The sequence below is a fragment of the Cyprinodon tularosa genome, unplaced genomic scaffold, assembly GCF_016077235.1.
Source record: "Cyprinodon tularosa strain WSP-4 unplaced genomic scaffold, ASM1607723v1 ctg125, whole genome shotgun sequence".
NCBI classification, from domain to species: domain Eukaryota; kingdom Metazoa; phylum Chordata; class Actinopteri; order Cyprinodontiformes; family Cyprinodontidae; genus Cyprinodon; species Cyprinodon tularosa.
In genome coordinates, this window is record NW_024038059.1 from 152,539 (window position 1) to 172,376 (window position 19,838).

The 19,838-nt window shown below is 39.4% G+C and overlaps 1 protein-coding gene across 1 annotated transcript; it reads right to left on the reverse strand.

Moving 5' to 3' along the window:
* Window positions 1-4,117: 4,117 nt before the first annotated feature.
* pou3f2a (POU class 3 homeobox 2a) lies at window positions 4,118-12,351 on the reverse strand. Its single transcript, XM_038276510.1, has 2 exons — window positions 12,321-12,351; window positions 4,118-7,040 (listed from the first exon to the last, which is right to left on the reverse strand). Exons 1-2 carry the CDS (start codon window positions 12,334-12,336, stop codon window positions 5,617-5,619), a joined length of 1,440 nt encoding a protein of 479 aa, XP_038132438.1. The 5' UTR covers window positions 12,337-12,351; the 3' UTR covers window positions 4,118-5,616.
* Window positions 12,352-19,838: the final 7,487 nt, after the last annotated feature.

Sequence of the window (19,838 nt, forward strand, 5' to 3'; positions counted from 1 at the left end):
ATTGTGCTTTGAGATGACGTGCGGTGAATTGGCGCCATATTAATAAACTGAATTGAAAGGTCTCAGTTAAGGTCATTGTTCATGAAATAATAATCAGAAAGGGACTGGGCAAAAAACAAAAAAATCAACAGATTGCAAGACCAAAACCACCTTTGACACAAACATAAACTGCCTTCTCATGTTTCCTAACAAAGACATCTCACTAATCCCCAAGCCTTGAGAGAAAGCAAGACTCTTACAGCGACTCAAGAAACAACATCATAGCATTCAAACCTGGTGATGGCAGTGTTATGGTATGAGAATGCTTTATTTAATCTTTATCCGAGTTAACTATCATAATAGATAAATCACAATCTATTTGTTTAACTAGAAAAGCACAAGCAATGTTTGTAAACTCGTTCAAGTACGGCTGGATTATGAAGGAAGACAATGATCCAAAACATGTCAGCAAGCGTCCCTTCAAGACTAAAACACCAGCGAAAAAAGTAGGGTTTTGGAGTTGTCTATTCAAAGATTGGACATGATTAAATTGATGTGGCATTACCTTTATTTACTTTTTCACACAACACTGGATTGGTTTGACTAAAGCTCATATTGTCTTATATAAAATGTGTTTGATGATCTGGAAATTTTAGATGTGATTAAAAAAATTGCAAGGAGAAAAACTATTTTTCAAGGCAAGATATATTTCTTTCCTTTAGTTTTGCTGCTTCCTGTTTGCCGACTGAGTGCTGCTAAAAAGTCCTGAAGGATTAACTCTTTGTCCCTATATTTAAGCTGGAGCCCAAGAGAAACAGAAAAAAGGAGCCCCGTAAGGGCAAGAAGAAGTTGTGCAGGCACAAGAATGAGGAAGAGAAAAACAGCAACGAGCAGATGAATGATATTTGATGTTTCTGGCTCATCATTTTTCTGCAGCTATTGTGCAAAAACCCCAACAAGGACCGCTTCACACATGACAAGAGGAAACAATCAAGGACTGACAACAATACCAGAGGATCTCTGTTCAGATGGGATCTATAGAGGGAGGTGGCAGCTGGGTGTGTGATACACAGAGACCTTGTGTGCAATGAGGAGTAGGTGTGTGTGTGTGTGTGTGTGTGTGTGTGTGTGTCTGTGTGTGTGTGTGTGTGTGTGTGTGTGTGTTAAGTATGAATAATGCAGAAGATGCCTGTAGGAGCATGAGGGCCGGGAGGAGGGCAGATGGTCGTTGGATGATAAGGCAGGATTCAGGCAGCGGGGTCCTCCAGAGAGCTGAATTCAGACCTGCCTCGGAAGATACAGACACACTCACACAAAGAAACACAGCGGAAAAAAAAACATGTCTTCTTTAATTTTTTTTCCCTCTTTTATCATGGTTTGGTCAGATTTTCGAATAAAATAGTCAATTACATATTCCTTTTCTTTAGAACATAAAAAAAAAGATTTGTAGTGAATGCTGGTAACTAAAACAACACAGTTTTGGATTTTTAGGTGCTCTTTAGTGTTTGCTGAGTAAATTAAAGTGAATTTATTTGAGATAATTTACTGCAAATTTCAATAGAGCAGGTGGTTTGGTACAAACTTCACTGCCATAGTACCTCACCAAAGCTTTGTTTATCTAATCAAAATCTTTCAATGTCCTTTGTTAGTATTTGGCAATTTGAAACAATAGAATGTTTATATATATATTATATTTCTTGTATAACTCCATCATTAAGACAAATAAGAAAAAATAAAATAAAATACACAGAGGTGTGAAATATTGGCCTTTGCAGTCATGACTGCTGAAATTTTTCCAGCATCCAAAAGAAGGTTAAACAAACCCTCAAAGTGCAAAATAAACTGGCTGTTCAGAGAGAGCTGCAGCTACTGTAACTAGAAAAAATAGAGGGTCTCCAGTCTGCTATCATTGCAGGAACACTGCAGTTTTACAACCATAAGCTGTGCAAATAAAGCCATACCTGACCCTTTATCATCCTGGAAATTGTCTCTTTGAGATTCCTCCTTATGGTCAGATGTTGATTTCAAACGATAGAAAATTTAATTATTTGCAACTGATGTTAAGGCTTCATGAACCTCCAGACACAGACATATCTATGATCCTGGGAAACAACTGTTGCATCCCCTATGTAAGGTCACTCCTGGACATCAACAGAGGCTCCTGAGGCGGGCTGAAGAGAAAAACAAATGAACTGTTTCTCAGTGGCATAAAATCATCTTCTTAAAGCCTCAGGATCTGGGAGAAGATTGAAGAAAGACGGTCGTTTTCGTTAACTGTGTTTTATCCAGTGAGAGAGAACAGCTGACTACCAGGACATTTTAAAGCATAGCATGCTTTATTCTGCAGACAGGTTTTCTTGAGATGCACATTTGAATGTCCAGTAGGACTTGGATGCAGCCCACATTGCCAAGGTACAAGTATCTGATGCAATGTCCATGATATCATTATGCTTAATAGGCCTGCAAACTGGCCCTGACATGAGCCCCTAGAGTGAATCTACGGGTATTAACAAGAGGAAGATTAGAAACACCACAGCAAGGAGTGTAGATGAGCTAAAGGCTGCTATCGAAGCATTCCATGCTCCCTGAACACCTCGTCACAACCACAGTCTGATCACCTCCATGCCATACAGCAGCGGTTCAGTGATATGTGCAAAAAATAGTAACAGTTACACAATGCAGGGCATGCTCATTCATTAAAGTAAGGTTCATTTTTCTTTTTTATGGCTGCTTTATACATTTATGATCTAGTTTTGGAATGGATAACCATGACCTATGACAAAAGGTACATCCTTTGAGCCGATTTACAAAAGCAAACCTTTCAAATTACATCACATCTTATTTTGAAGCATGTGTTGTAGAATAGTACCATTACAAGCCCATTACTAAACAGTTTGAGTCTAAACATCTCAGGTAAAATTCTAAATGAAAGCCCTAAAAGTGTTGAAGAAATGATATCCCCTAATTTTTTCCATGTGCTGTAATTCTTCATTAATGATTTTTTTTTTTTTTGTAACTTACACTCCTTACTGTGAGAGGTAATGAAAGAAGTAAGGTTGTTCCTCAATAATATTTCTTACAGTCCGGAGTTCTCTTGCTATTTTGCTGTTAAGTATGAATGGATGAAGGAATAAATGTATAAATTAATTAATTAAATTGATACATTCAAATGGACATTAACCTCACATTGAACTCTAAAGGATGATGTACACTTTTATTTATGCCAGAGTTGTTCTGGAATTTGACCACTAGATGGCACCAGCGTGCTGCTTTAAAGTGTTTTTTTTTTTTTTTTTTTGGACCCAACCGCATTATAAACACACTGTTTGTTTGATAAAACGCAATATAAATAATTAAGGATGAGTTAAAAAATGGAAATTAAAATCAATAAAAAAATATATAAATTTCTTTTTTTACTTGATATTTTTCTAAAACCAAGTGAGGCACAAAATCACGAAAAAATACAAATCGGGCTAAGGTCTCATCAATTCAATCCGAAGATGTAACCTCCCCACACAAAAAAACAAAACCCAAAACAATTCCTCGCGATATTTCAACGTTAAATGACGTCACCCTAAGGCACATCTGCACCTGAACTATGCTCATAAACATTAACAGTATACAAAAACGTTTGAGTCTTTTAATTTAAGATTTAAAGCAAATAAAGTAAGATGTGATTGTTAAAGAATATAAAATATACTTTGAGTAACTGATGATCTGCTGACTGTCCTGATCTGATGGCACCTAATCTTTTAAAGGCCCGTGGCTTTGAAAACGCACATATCAACAACCGTTACTAAAGTTTTTTTTTAATTTATTATTGTTATTATTATTTTTTTTTACTTTGTAGGAAGCATAAAATGCATCACTGTCGAATCGTTTTCAATTTATTCTAACCCAGTGGAGTGTATTTCATACGTAGGTGATTGAATCTGGCTATCTCTCCTCACAGTAGTATCAGTGCGCACATCTGCAAGCAGCTGAAGGACACTTCCAGCTACCGAGACGAAGCGATAAAGTCCGTAATTAAAATGCAAAAAAGGAAAGGACCGATAAAAAATAAATAACATCCCTTTGCCAGCATTGCCCCCTCTTTATTTCTCTTGAAGCTCAATAAATATGGAATAAGACTATAGGATTGTAGAAAACCAATAAGATTTAATGACAAAAAAGCAGATAGAAATTGTGCACTTGTTGGTTTCATTCCCCTTTTGCTGAATCACAGATTTCAGGTCGATACATTTTTATTTTGGTTTTATTTATTTTTTTTCTCAAACCCCCATTCTTTTAGAATCAGAAACTCAAACTCGGGTGAAGGATTAGGCCTACAGGTTTACTACTCTTAACATTCTGGGTCATAATTTCCATTCTTATTTATTTAATTTTTGGTGTTTTTTTTTTTTTTTTTTACTATAAGTCCAATAAAAACAATAAAAATAATTATTTGGTGTTACAAGTTAATATTTTAAATATTGCGATTTTTCAGTTGATTTGCAACAAAATGGAATTCGAAATTCGTATTTCTATTAATTAAAAATTCCCTAATAATTTATCTGCAATCATCAAAATTCCTCAACTGTATTTGAGTTTCTGACCTACAAGATTTCAATGAATCTGCGTCAGAGATTTGATCTCTAACTTCTGGAGAAGATCCCCACAGAAATGTCTCACATATTAGATCATAATCACAGGATTAAGGTGGCACAAGAACACGTGTCTGTGTTTGTGCTTTGGCACAGTTTGACATGGAAAAACAAAAACAGATATACAGTTAACGAAGTAAGGATATATACTTAAAAAACAAACAAACAAAAAAAAAAAAAAAACAGGTTTTTCTCAGTGAATAAGTGAGTCCATATCAGGATCTCTCACCCATTACCACCTTTTTCGTTTTTAAAGAGAGAAAGGCTAAAATAAACCTGATTGCTTTGAATTCTCCAGTCGGACAGTCTCGGTCTGTTTCATCACAGCGTTTTGGGAAAAGTACAAATATAACCGACAGTAAAGAACACAGTGTAAACGGAAGCAGATAAATGAAACAATCAGTACACACTTTATTACTACTATTATTATTATTACTATTATAATTGTTATTGCCATTACTATTATTTTTGTTTATTATATAATTATCATTATTGTTTTGATTATTAATTCATAGAATATACAAATAATATCGATAAATTATAATAATAGTAATAATAATAAAGTGTGTGGCCTGTATTTTGGGCTACAGCAGGTGTTTTCCATTTCAGCCTTTTGCCAAAAGCTGCAGGATCCCTGTCGCTTTTGTTATGATGGAAAGATGGCGTTTATTTACCACTGCAGCCTGTTCCTATAGTTTTCCTCCTGTGTTGCTGGAAAATTGCAGAAAATGTCGTTGCCTTTTTTTTTCTCCCCCCCTGTTTTATTTTTCTTCCCCATTTTGGTTAGCCCACACTTGCTCATTCTGCCTGGCGTGAAGCCATACGCATCTCTGCTGAGTGTTTTTTAGCACCGGGGTGCCACTCTGCATCCCTGCGTTCGTCCAACACTTAAAACTGGCTGAAGTCCAGTTCCAGCTGAATTTGACAAATAAGAAGCCGCCTCCTTCAAAGGCTTGTTTTCTCCCAAAATAAAAGTGAGAACACTAAACAGGGGTCACTGCACAGGAGTCTGTCCTCCGTGGTGAGGAGGGGTGTCCCCGTACATGTCCTCCCCTCCTGCTATCTGTCCCCCTGCTGGAGTCATTCTCTTCTCCTTCTGCCGCCGGTTACAGAACCAGACCCTCACCACCTCCTTCTCTAGCTGCAGGCTGTCCGCCAGGGAGTTGATCTCAGCCGCTCCGGGTTTGGGGCATTTCAGAAAATGGCTCTCCAGAGCGCCCTTGACGCCCACCTCGATAGAGGTCCGCTTTTTTCTTTTCCTCCCCTGCGCTGCGATCTTATCCAGGCTGGTGGGGCTCCCTGACGTGGAGTCCGCCTCCTCCAGCCACTTGTTCAGCAGCGGTTTGAGTTTGCACATGTTCTTGAAGCTGAGCTGGAGCGCCTCGAACCTGCAGATGGTGGTCTGAGAGAAGACGTTCCCGTAGAGAGTCCCCAGGGCCAGCCCCACGTCCGCCTGGGTGAAGCCCAGCTTGATCCGCCGCTGCTTGAACTGCTTGGCGAACTGCTCCAGCTCATCCGAGGTCGGCGTGTCCTCGTCCGACTGGTCCTGATGGCCCCCGTGCTGCTGGTGGTGGTGGGCCCCGGGGCCGCCCCCGTGCTCACTGAGGTGCGGGCTGTGGCTGTGGTGGTCTTCGTCCCGCAGGGGGTGGTGATGCATCCCTCCTTGCTCTCCCCCCGGCATCAAACCAAAGCCGGACTGGGAGTACACCAGGCTCTGCCCCTCAGATGTCGCCATGCCGGTGATGTGCGTCGTAGCCGTAGTGTTTCGCCATGCTCTGGCGTCGTGATGCGCCTGTTGGTGCGCTAGGTGAGGGTGTCGCTGTTGCTGCAGGCTGGTGGAGTTCTGCAGCTCATCTCGGTCACTGTCATGCAGGATGGGCTTCACGTCCTGCTCTCGGAGGGGACTGGACGGCCACGGTGGCCCACTGTCACCGTGAGAGAGCGCTGTGATCCACTGGTGCGCGTGGCTGAGCGGATGCCCACCGCCCGGTAGCGAGCCGTAGTCGTTCTGGAGCAGGGTGTGCGCGTCCCTGTACGCTGCCGCCTGCTGCATGCTCCCGGACTCCGAGTGCGGCGGCGGCGGCGCGCTGCTGGGGGTGGTGAGGACGCTGTAGTGGTTGGACGCTGCGGTCGCCATAAACTCTCTCGGAGCCAGAGTGATAGCCGGAGTTAAAGAGGGAAGCTGCCTCTGACAGGAACTCTCTTTGCGCCACAGGGCAACTATAGTCGTCTCTCTCCAGCATCTCCCGGGCGCTGTGCCAAGGGGACGCAGAGGCACGCACCTGTGGTCCGCCTCGCTCCGCTCTTTATTGGCCAAGAACGCCTGACAGATGTGGTTACCCCTGACAGCACCCCGCTCATTGGTCACGGGAGATTGTGTTGAAACCCCAATCAGTCTGGCCAACAATGCGATCAGTCCTGCAGCATGTTAGTGAACAAAGTGGAAATGGAGTAACTTTGTTTAAACACGGAAAATATGGCTAAATGTTGGACTTAAAAAAATACCATTGTATTCTTTATGTGGGTCAGTGGGCTATGTTTGTTGGTTTCATGCGTAAAAACGAAGCGTAAAAGTTTCAGACCTTCCAAATATGTATTATTTGTGCAAAACAAACCTAACTCTGATCAAACCAATAAATGAAGGGATTTGAAAGCAAATAGATTGCAGTGATCAAGAGGAAGAACTCCCAGCTGCCTCTCTGCCCTCAGGACGCTGTCCAAAGAGAGAAGGAGAAAGTGGGATAGGGATCGCGTGCCTCCAGCTCCTGCCCCGTTGCCATGGCGAATGCGGTGAATGGATCAACGATGCCACGTCACAGCTGCAATTCGCTGCTTCTTTTGCGCCCTCCGCTCGGGCATTGGGGACAAATAATGCAAGGGAAGGGGTGGCGATCAGAGAGGGCAGCTGAGGGGCCAAACAGAGAGGAGGCTGCAAGAATGGATCCCTTAGTGCGCCGAGCCCCCACCCACCTGCTTGTTGGGTAAACTTTGGATATGGATGCACACACAGGAATTGGGGTGGGGTGTGGGGGGTTGCTTTTCTTCTAAAAACCTCTGACCACCATAGGGGGGCTTCAATTGTTACGACATGGTTAATTAACCAAATACCCGAGATCTTCTTTAGAAAAGTAACACATATTTTCATACCAGCTTCTGTATAACTTTGCAGATTCTACGTTTAATAATTATCCAAATAACATAACCTTCTACAGGCAGACATTCACTATCAGAAAAGACTTTATAACCGCCATTGTTCCCAACAACCTTACTAAGTTCTTACATTTTGCACAGTTTCTGTCTTAGTTAAATAACCTGCTGCTGTCAATCTTAACATCTATGATGTTGCTGCTATTTTCAAATATCTGTTACTGTAAAAATAGCTGTATATTGGTTATTTATTCTCCTGGTGCAAAGTATTTATATTGTTAAAACACCTTACAGTACAGTATTTAATTTGTTTTTGTTTTTTTTACTAATATGCTTTTCTTATACTCGTTCTAAGGTCCACATTTGTGTGACAATTTTTTTTCTCCTGTAAACACCAGAATTTCCCCATTGAGGTAAAATAAAGGGATGTTCTATTCTATTCTATTCTATTCTATTCTATTCTATTCTATTCTAAAAAAGGGTATTTTTAAAATGTAGTTTTTAAACTTGATCCATGTTTAACGCATGGAAGGTAGATTTTCTATAAATTTCTATTAAAATATTTTAAACCTTTTCTTTTTAAAGGACTCTGATATGATCTATTAGAAACCACAGCAACAAAAAGGAATATGCTTGAGGTTAAAATGTGTGGGAAACACTGCAGCAATGCCAGATTTTGAGGTAAACCTTGTAAATTGCTATGCAAGGTACAGAAGAACACCAACACACATCAGCCCAAGTGCAGCATCCCTGTTATGAAACGAGGTGGGGCAACATTGTGCATTCATTGTGGTTTCCTGCAGGGAGAACAGAGGAATTGGGCAGAGATGAGAAGCTAGAGCTAAATGCATGGCTATCCGAAAAACAGCAACAACAACAGACTTCAGTTTGGTGAAGATGAAAACTTATGAGAGCAATTGTGATTCAAGTGTGATGATCGTCTCAGTTTCTATGATCTGATGTGAGTGAGCAGTAGCTCTACAGGCACTCATTTTTATTTAGGAGTTTTAGAGTAAACTGGGCTAAATACAATCAAGGTTCACACCTCCCAAATGTTTGTTGGCATATATGTTTTAAATGTATTTTATTATTATTATTATTATTATTATTATTATTATTATTATTATTATTATTATTATTATTATTATTATTATTATTATTATTATTATTATTATTATTATTATTATTATTATTCAGACCTATTCTCTACTTTGAGTTGGTTCATCACATACCATATAACTAATAGATGGAGTTTGTGGCTTTAAAATATAATGTGTAAAAGTTATAGAATTAATATTTTTAAGGTAGGTTAAGGTTTAAGTTTTCAAAGATATTATTTGTATATATTCTAGGTTATACTGACTTCATATTGCCTGTATGCTGTCATATAAAACCATGATAATGCTTCCACAGGCCTAAATTGGCTTAAACACTAAATTTTTTGGATTGCAGATAACCAAAGCCTCACAATGTAATACCAGATGTGTGTAAAACATTTGTTGCAGATTTTAAATGCATTATCACAAAAAATAAATAATGACAATGTTTTAATTACCTCCAATCTTCCTGAAGCAAATATCTGCATATCTAGCTTTGCATGTGTGTGGCAGTTTTAGTGGCAGAGCAGCAGAGATTTAGCTTTGACATGTTTAAAAGGTTTCAAAAACAATATTTTCTGATATACAGATCAAGCAATAAACAGATTATTTAATACATCAGCTTAAACCATGCCTTTCTTTAACACAGTTTCATCAATTTTTACCAGCAGGAACAGCAACGGACTGACTACACCTGAAAAAAAGACTTTCTAAATACCACACTATATTGATCCAACCTGTGCTGGAAAGAAGTTTCAATTGCTTCAATCAAGCTCTGGCTGGGCTGTATCAATTCTTTTAATTAGTTGAGGGATATTAATAATAATAATAATAATAATAATAATCATCATCATCATCATCATCATCATCTAATGGTGATGCATAAACAAATAAAAAAAATTATTAATAAATGAATACATAAATAATGATACAACTACTGAGTCCCCAGGGTATCTCTAAACCTATTTACAACAGGTTATGTGATTTCATTAGTTTGATGTAGAACAACACAGGGATAAAAAAAAAAAGAATAAATAAGTTAGCATGTGAAGGAAATAGAAACTCCCAAAACCTAACAGGTTTACATCTGCAGCTAAAACCTACTGCTTCTGGTGGTAATAGCTTTAATCTCAGGAGGGGCAGCAGAGATCGAACAGTCAGGTGAATAATTTGTTCACATGACATCTACTTGTATAAGACATGGTCCTACATATATCTATCATTTTTAAATGTTTTTTGACCAGATTAGATGGACCTTTTGACTTACATCTAACACGTTATGTATGATGATAAAGTAACATTTAAGATGGCCTTGAGAAAAAAAAAAAAAAAAAAACAATATTCCAATGATTAAACATGGTGGTGGCAGCTTTATGCTGTGGGGAAGTTTCACTTCAGTGCAAGGCAGCTGGTTAATGCTAAAGAATGCAGCTAGAAAACAGGGCAATCCTTGCTGCAAAAAAAATAAGCTGAGGTTATGTAACAGAGATTAAACAGTATAGTTTGACAAGCGATTTTATATGAGAATGGTTCAGTCAAAGTCCAAACCTTTATCCAGTTAAGACTTTAACAAAACATACAAACTGATATTCACAAACACTCTCCTTCCAGTTTTACTAAGCTTGAGCTATTTTTTACACAAGATTTTAGTCTCAATATTTGAAAAATCCTTAGAGTCACCGCCCAAAAAGCTTGTGCTGGAACTGGAGAAAACAATTGTTCAGAATAACATGCAACAAGTTATAGATTTTGTTGCTAAAAGCTTAAGAAGCAATCTGTCATTTTCCCTGCTTCACTAGCATTCCTGTCCATGCATCTTCTGCCACTTAACTGTCAAGGTCACGAGGGCAAGTGCACATCTCCACCAGTCTATGAGCAAATAAAACACCCTGGTACACCCATCCATTGCAGGGTAGACATACATCAATGCTCACAAGTCGCAGTTTAAAGAAATGAATTGTCATGTTTTGGGGACTGTGGGAGGAAGCCGATTTATCAATATAGAATTCTAACATCTACAGGTAGTACATGAAAACTCTATGCAGAAAGGCCAGGACTTCACTGCTTGAAGGCAGCAGTGCTACAAACTGCTGCCCCTAAGCATACCCCTTTATGTGTTTTTTTCTTTCACATAAAAAGTCCAGTAAAACACCACAGATATTGGTTGCTACCTGAAAAAGAGTAAAAAGTACAAGGACAGTGAATACTTTTGTAAGTTGCTGTGTATTGATTGGTTAATCAGTGAGTGTGAATGAATAAACCTGGGGTTCAGAGACTTAAACTAGACGTAGATTTAATAGGATCCAAAGAACAGCAGTTTATGATCGGGGGCACGATTCCGAGAATTACTAAATGTGTCACCAGGGGTTTTGGCAAGCCGTGTGTTGATACAGGCAAAACATATTACTCTAATAGACTAATATGCAAACTACTGGCTGCCCAATTACAGAACTTAATAATGCATAAATGATGCGAGGTCTGTTCTTACAAGTCGAAGGGGTCGCTGTTAATTCAGTCAAAGGCTGCTGGGTATGGCTCAGCAGGTTCACACACATGCTGCCTCAGTTTGCCTGCGTCTATTCTAGAGCGAGGGTTAACGATTTAGATTCTGAGCATTAAATTAACAGTAATTATGTGGCCCCATAGCTGTAAAAATTAAATTTGTTTCCAAGAATAATGGGTGTAAGTGTCCCAATGTGCAGACTCGATTCTGAAGGAGATATTTATGATTTAAAAAGAACAGAGTAATTGTAAACATCTATAGAAGGAGGCATCTAATGGTTTGGGGGAAATAAAAGAGGTAAAAAGAATATAATAAGATAAAAAAACAAAAAAAAAATAATTCGGATGTGAAAAGTTGTTTCTATTTGTTGCTCCTCTGTAAAAAAGTGTCACCTGCTCTTTGTGCTGATTAGAAAAAAACTCCCTACATGATTCAAATCTGAGATAAATAAGTTTATGTGAGTGAACCAGCCATTTCTCCAGACCAATATGTGACCCTTTCATGTCCCTCCCCCTGTGGGAACCCTAACACCGGGGGTAACTGGGGCAGAAAGGAGGGGGCTTCTTTATACTGCTGGACACAGGGAGATAATGGCCATTCCTCCACAGCTGGCCCTCACAATCAAAGGAAGAGGGAGCTTGGAGGATTCCAGCTTTAACCAAGCCTTTGTCTGGGCTAATTACATCTGAATGCGAGACCCCAAAACCCCTCCTCCCCCCCAGAGCAAAACCTGCACAAAATACTCCAAACAGCCCTTCAGCAAGGAGGCAGAGTGCACAGACATAGGGCACACATACAGGGGAACATATAAACCAGAAGACTAATTTACCATCCTTAAATGTTAACTCTCATACGCACACACAGACTCTGAACTCGTTCATTATCCAGAAACACATCCTCATCCCCAGCAGGCTCTCATCAAAGTGCTGTGCCTCACTCGCACACACTCACTTGTGGCACTTGGCATTAGATCAGATCTCAGTTTGGTGCTCTCAGAAGAGATAAGGAGGTCTTAGAGGACTTAGGTTGAATGGAAAACACAGTGAAGAGCCTTTCCCTCATGCGCCCCCATAATCCCAATCTATACCCTCTCCCTCTGGAGTCCCCCCCAACCTCCAGTGTTCAGCTCCATCTGTGCTCTGAACTATTCAGCTCCATACAAACCTCAAAAACTGCTCAGTGATGTTTGGCTTTGGAGGAATCTGTTCTCATTGGCTGTTCACTTGGTAATGGAATGCAACTTTTTCAAATCGCATGGCCACTATTTGTTAAGGCTCTGGTAGGAGTTATCTAAACTGTAGGTTTCCCAGAAAAACAAAATCTGTGTTTTAAACAATCTTTTATGCAACTAGAATAACTCATATTAATACAGCTTTTGGTTGAAGTTTGTAATTTCTTTTTCCCAAACTGGCTTTTTAATGCCTTAATTATTTGAAACATCTCTTGATTTTGTACTAGACATGATAAAATACTTTCAAGACTCTAATATTACTGTGGCAGAAAACGACTTTTACAATGTCAAATAATTTTGTGGGCGAAAAGGACAAGTTCCATTGTGGTGAACTGCAAATTATGCTTGGATGATGATAAACATCTCTCCATTTTAAATAATTCTACTTCAAATTTGAGAGGGAAAGTGGAGAACAGCAAGGTTATAACAGTGCGATGTGCAATTGAATACATGGTAATGTGATGCTGAATTTTTAAACTTTAGCTTTTAGTTTGAGAAGATATGGAACCTTGTAGAAATATTGATAATATTGTTGACAATTAAATGGTGGAAGAATTGCAGCAAATATATCCAGCAAACCTGAACAAAATAACCACCAAAACTCTTCAAAAAGAAGACAGAATATATATATATATAATATAATTCTGAAGTTAGATAAACTCTTTAAGATTACTGAAATGCTGGTATTTCCTAATCAAGGATTTGTTGCTATGAAGCAGGAGGAGTGAAAAATACACCAATATTGAAGCTCTACAAACACTAAAAGCTCTAATGTACAAAATATTGAAGTTGCTAAGGCTGCAGTCCCCCCCTTGTGGAGGTTGAAGGACAAAACAACCAAACAACCCTAATGCAGCTGCAACTTTGCACATGGAGATGTAAGAAGCTGTTATTTAACAAGTAGAAGTGACAGCAAGCATATTTTAGCCGTAGTTATGTAGAAAGTAAAAAGTAAAAAAATTAAATAAAAGATACAATAAAAGTAAAGATTTTTTTTTCTCTACAGTTTCTGCGAAAGGCAGTGTAAGCACAGTAGCACAGCCAGTTGCTACAGAGAGAAGTTACTAACTTGATAGTAAATTAAGACCCAAATAGCTACTAACATGGTCACATCAGAACCAGTGTATTTCATTATGGATTATATTTGGAAACCCAAACTCTGGAGGAGCTGCAAAGATTATTAGGTGTACAATCCACAAGAGCACAAGCAAATGCTGCTTTTTATGGATGATGTGGTTCTGCTGGTTCCCTTCTTCCTGTCAAGACCCACAGCTTCCATTGGGGTGGTTTGCAATTGAGAAAAATGGAAAAAGGTTATTTGCTCTCTTAAGGTAAGAGGAAAATCCCTGTCTCCAGTGTAGAAGTTCAGATATCTTGGGCTCATGAGTGTTGAGAGAATGGGGCAGAAAACTGATAGATCATTGTGGCAGCTGCAGTATTGCAGACTTTTTTACTGGTTCTTTGTGGTGAAGGATGAGCTGAGCCAAAAGGCTCTCTCATAAAGATAGTTTAAGGAGTTCTACCATCCAGGAGAGGCTCTGAGTGGAGCAGCTTCTCTTCCACAATAACAGGAGTTAGCTGAGGTGGCTCAGACGTTTCTTTCAAAGGACCCTAGATGCCTCCCTTAGGGGGCATGCACATCCTATTGGTTAGATGTGCCCACCTCCAGAGTGGTAGGCCTGTTGCAGGTGTCTGGAGAGGAGGAAGTATGGGTGTCTCTGCTGAGACTGTTCCCCCTGCAAGTCAGTCCCTGATAAGGCAAAAAAAACGGGGTATGAGGTTTTCAGTTTTGGCTTAGTACTTGCAGCAATTGTTAAAGCGACTCCACAAAAGATTATTCTGCTGCCCATGTTTAATTTAAGGCAACTCTACCACAGATATGCAAACATGAAGTGGAATATGTGTTTTATTGAGGCTAGACAATACTTACCTACCACCTTTCCTATGGCGTAATTAGAGTCAATGAAGCCAATAAATGTAAGTGATCTTAGAGTCAATTTGCAATTCATGAAAGCAGTTGCCATGCCATCTGCACATAAAGATCAGGTAATTGTTTACTAAAAGTGCAGGCGGAAATGCCATTGATACAATAGTACAATTGTTAGATGATATTTGAAAATTGGCTTTAAATCTGGTTGAATGGCAATAAAAAAAGAAGATTTAAAGGTTTAAACAATGAAGGCAGTTAAAACTGTTTCATCGGTTACAACTAGACACAGATGATTGAAAGGTAACATTAGAAGGCTTTAGTTTAAGTATAGAATCTATGATGTGATCCAGTGTCAGTATCTCTCTTCTCTATGAACTGTGTGTAGGGATTGTTAAGAGAAATGAGAGTATACAGTAATTCGGGTACCCTGGATGCATTCCACATTTTGTGTTTTTGTGAGTGTATGTGTGAGTGACAGCGTGAGGGTTAGGAGGTCTCAATGGTGCTCAGTTTAGCATTGATTTATTCTCTTTCTCCAATTTATTTCCTCTTCGCCTGATCTGCCTCTGGGAGGACAAATGGAGGAGAAACGCCAAACAGAGTAACTATCCTTCCCTCTCTCTCCTCTACACACACAAACACGCACACACATATTGTCAGGGTATTTCCACAAGCAGAAACGCTCTTAAATCCATTTTCCTTCATGCAGACGGTTTTAAATACAGCTCAAACTGATGTCTCTACTGCTGTGATCATTGTGTAGAACTGTAAATTCACCACTCTTTTCAAATCCCCGGGCACCATAGCTCCTATAAGACTTCCCATGTTGTCCCATATAAATGTCTTCAGTGAACCCATAAAGACATAAAGGGACGCTTGCACCTCCAGCTGAGTGGTCATAACTCACCGTTAGGTATTTTTACTGTGACACTGCTGTCGAGAAAACCCAGATTCATCTTCTCCTCTTTTTACAATGTCCTCCACAAGCTGTAGCTGTAGGAGAAGCACAAGTGTAGTCATATTTTACCATCATCTTATTGGCAGGTGCTTCTTTAGGGGTTCAGGAACAGACTTTGCTTTGTTTCTATGGGTTGCAATAATGACCATCATCTTTTCACTTTCCAGCTGGAAAAAAAGCTCATCAGGAAAGTGGGTGTGGGGAAAGGGGGCCGGCAGGTCGTTAAACCCACTTGAAAGCTCGACGCCCTGATCGATTGTCTCGAACCAGGCAGGGATTAAAATCAGGCTAAGTCTGTACTAATCAATACTGATGGCTAACCCTGGGGTTAAAACAGGTGTAAATCCCCATACACGCCCATACACAAGTCTGAGCCGTGGCTTACTGTACAGATAAATCCACGGCTCTCCATGCAAATGGAAAGACAATTGGTTACAGTCAGAGTACGGTCAATGTGAATGAGTGCTTCTTAGGCAGTAACATATGTGGTTGTATAAATGTGGAGTGACAGTCTAGTAAAAAGGTAATAGTGTCCATTGAGTGAATCTTTCAGGAATGAGTTTAAGGTGCAAGACTGTGTGACAGAGCAAATGAATAGTTACTGCTGTGTTGGCATCTATACAAATAGCTGAGCTTTAATGCAGGTGAGAACATACGGAGAAAGAGCTCACATCCACGATTGACCATTTCACACTCTAATGGAAGGTGAACATCACAGCTTTGATTGATCTCACAAGCACTGGTCTCCTTATCAGGCACCAATATGGATCAGTGTATCTATAGAAAGACAAAGCTGCTGCACAACTAAATTCCATCAGTTTTTTTTTTTTCTTTTCAGATGGTATATGCACATAAAGGATATGTAAAAGCTCAAATTAAGTAAAGCTTTATCTTTTGGCATACAGGAATTAGTTATGTTTAAAATCCACGTCAAACAAGCTGCTATTTTTGTAAATTTAATGCACATTCTCTTTAAAAAATCTAAACTTAACATTTAACCCTATGAAAACTTAAACAAATATTGAAACATATTTCTATATTATATGTTTACATCTGGAAAAGAAACTGATTGTATTTAGGAACCAAGAAATAAAAACAGCGAAACCCCCAAGGCTAATGAGTAAGACTTTTAACAAGCCTCAATCATTCGCAATGCCACGTTCAATTTCAGTTGTGGGATGTTTAGGGCATTCCATGCATGTTTAGCCTGTTTTAGAGAAATAAACATCTGGACATTTACTACGCCCATGAGTTTCTGTTCCGTTTTTAGCCTTAACTTTGATAAATTTAGCGGGATGTTTTGGATCATCACTATGTCATTGGTCCACTTCTGGTTAAGTATCATTTTTCTACATCTGTATTGTTAGAGAACCTTCTGCTACATAGTGAATTCAAGGTGGATTGTCTGACAGTGAGCCAGCTAAGCCCTGCAGCAGCAAAGACTATTAGACTTACCTTCATGCTGCAGTTGGTACACGTTTCTTGAACTGGAAATCTGTATTTGGTTCACCGCCTTTCTGTTTTCCTTGCATTTCTCAAAACGATCTTATTCCAGAATACCATGTCTTTGTCTGGATCCTCAGCGAGAAACTTAAATCTGACCTTTATGTTTTTTATTATTGAACAAATGCTTCCTCTTTGTACAATGCAGAAGAGACATCAAGTTGTACCATATCTTTCTATTTAAACAGCCAGGCATATTAATATCAACAGCAGCAACAGCCTGTTGTAGATCTGTAGTGAAGAGATTTTCATTACTGGGACCATTAATATGTAAATAAGTTGTAACACTTTAAAGGCACCTTTGCACTCTAATAAAAAGCAGGTTAGTTAGAACTATGACACATTTTCCCTTTACCTTTTTTTTATTAATACTTTCTGTTTTAAACATACAGTCAAACACCACAAACAATGTATAGACAAATCTCCCCACACTTTCTATGGTTTCTTCCAGAACCTATAAATAGGTGCCTGGAAACCTGGGGAAGCTTTGTCCAAACACCTTGGAGAGAACATAGAAAAGACAGGTGAGTCACTTTCTTAGCACCACAACGCTTCCACTGCACTTACTTTCAACAGATTTTACAATAAAGCCCGGCATACACTTTGTGATATTTTCACTCGTTGCACGCAGCTACAGCTCAAATTGTATGACGAAACTGCAGGGTTTAAAAGTTTACAGCTCATGATGTATGTTCTTACACTGTGCGGTCAGATGCTCTGATGCGACATTACGATGGCCGACTGAATTTCACACATGTTTGATTTTCTCCCGACCTTACGATTCCTGATCGAGAGGTGGTCGTGAGAGGCTGATTACCCCTTGTTACCCCGTGTATACTATATAACGCACAATCAGGCTGAAAGTCACCCTGATTGAAAAATTCTCGCATGACTGGAGAATCAGCTTGAAAGGGAAAATAATTGTGCAGTGTAAGCCCGGCTTAACATTTACTAATAGTAACCGTAAAGCAGGGCATACAATGTGCGATTTTTTTAAATTGTTGCAAGCAGCTGCACATCACACAGCTCACGATGTATGTTCTCACACTGCGACTATATTGTCTGATGCAATCTACCTGCTCACACTGTACATCTAAAATCCGCACTGAGCTCTGCAGTGATATAGCGCTACTCGGACTCATCTATCTGGAAGCCAAATGAGTAGAAGAGGAATATGAAGCTCACTACTGTAGAGTGAAACATGCTGCCTTGGCAATTTGTAAAATTTTGTGCTGAAAGCCCTAGAAAGAAAAGGCAAGGACCTATTTAGACGAAGACATGGCTGAGCAAACGTGGCTGTTATGATCTGTCAATTTTAGAGAAAGAACTCCAATTTAGTCCAATTCACTGTTTTCATCTCAGAGGAACAAGAAGAAGAATGATCTTTGTTAGCGCATGCCCTCTGAGTGATTTGCCCATACCGGCTGTCTGACTCTCAAACATGTTTGACTTTCTCCAGACCTCACGATTCCTGATTGGGAGGCTGATCGCCTCTCATTATCTCCTGTACACTACATGACACACAACATAGGATCAGGCTGAAAGTCGGCCCGATCTGAAATTTTTTGCACGACTGAAGAGCTGGTCTGAAAAGGGCAAAAAAATCTTATAATGTGTGCCTGGCTTTTTTTAATTATAATTTCAAATCCAAATGTATGAAAATTATATTTTCATTGATCTGATGCCACAATCATATGTACAGCTGAGGGCAGTATTCAAAGGTTGTTTGCAACCAGAGATGAAGAAGTGTACAGACGATAACTAGGTTAATGCTTAGTAGATTCCTTCGCGATCCACTTCATACTGTAATAGTGACATGCTTCTGTTTTCGGAACATTTAGTCACACTATCAAAGCAAACAGAATGACGAGATTTGGTGGTAGGTCTGTAAAATGTTTTTTTCAACACACGTTACTTTTACATAATTGCAAAAATATATTGTCAATAAAACCAGACATAGGATATTCAGTGCCCATGTAGGACCTTTGACAAAACTGGCATATGCCGCTTCCCAACTGGCATATACCATATGCCTTTTTTGGGTGTAGCTGTAGAAAAGAGCTCTACAGGTTATCTTTACATATTGGTAATATTTTTTTTTAAAAGCTTATCTAGGGACAAGTGCTGCGAATTAGCTGTTGCTATTGCACCATGATGCAAACATGGGACTGCTGTTTCATTCAGTTTGTCTATGTAAATGTGTGTCTGTCCCTATCAAATAAACTTTAATAATAATAATGTGACTATGCTACACAGTACCCTAAGGCCTTTCCACTTAGACTCATTAAAGCTTGCTATGTTGCTAACTGTCTCCTTAATTGTTCATTAGAGTAGGATTCCCAAGAAATTCTTACAGATTGAGGGACAAACTTTTTACCCAAATTATTGCAGCAGGTATACAAGTTGTTAGGGATTACGGGTCTTAAGACCAACCCTCATCACCCCCAATGGCTATTGGAAAGTTATAACCAGACTCTCAAAAATAAGCTGTGCAAGGTGGACTCTGATACAGGTTTGGAGTGGGGCCAATGGCTTTTTGCCCTTTGATCTACTGTTAAGTATGGGCGCCAAGTGAGAGGCCCACTGGATCTGCTGAAGAACTGCTGTGAAGATCCCAAGCCAGAGGGTGAGAAAATTGCTGCATATGTCATCAACACGAGGGAGAGACTGCAGGAGATGGCATCATTTTTACAGGACAACATGAAAGCTGCTCAAAAGCATCAAAAGACCTGCTATGATAAGAAGGCCAGAGACAGGGTAAGTACTGTTACTGCTTCCTACCAGTGAGAACAAATTAGCGACAAAATGGCATGGAGCATATCAGATTACTAAACAAGTAAGTTTTTT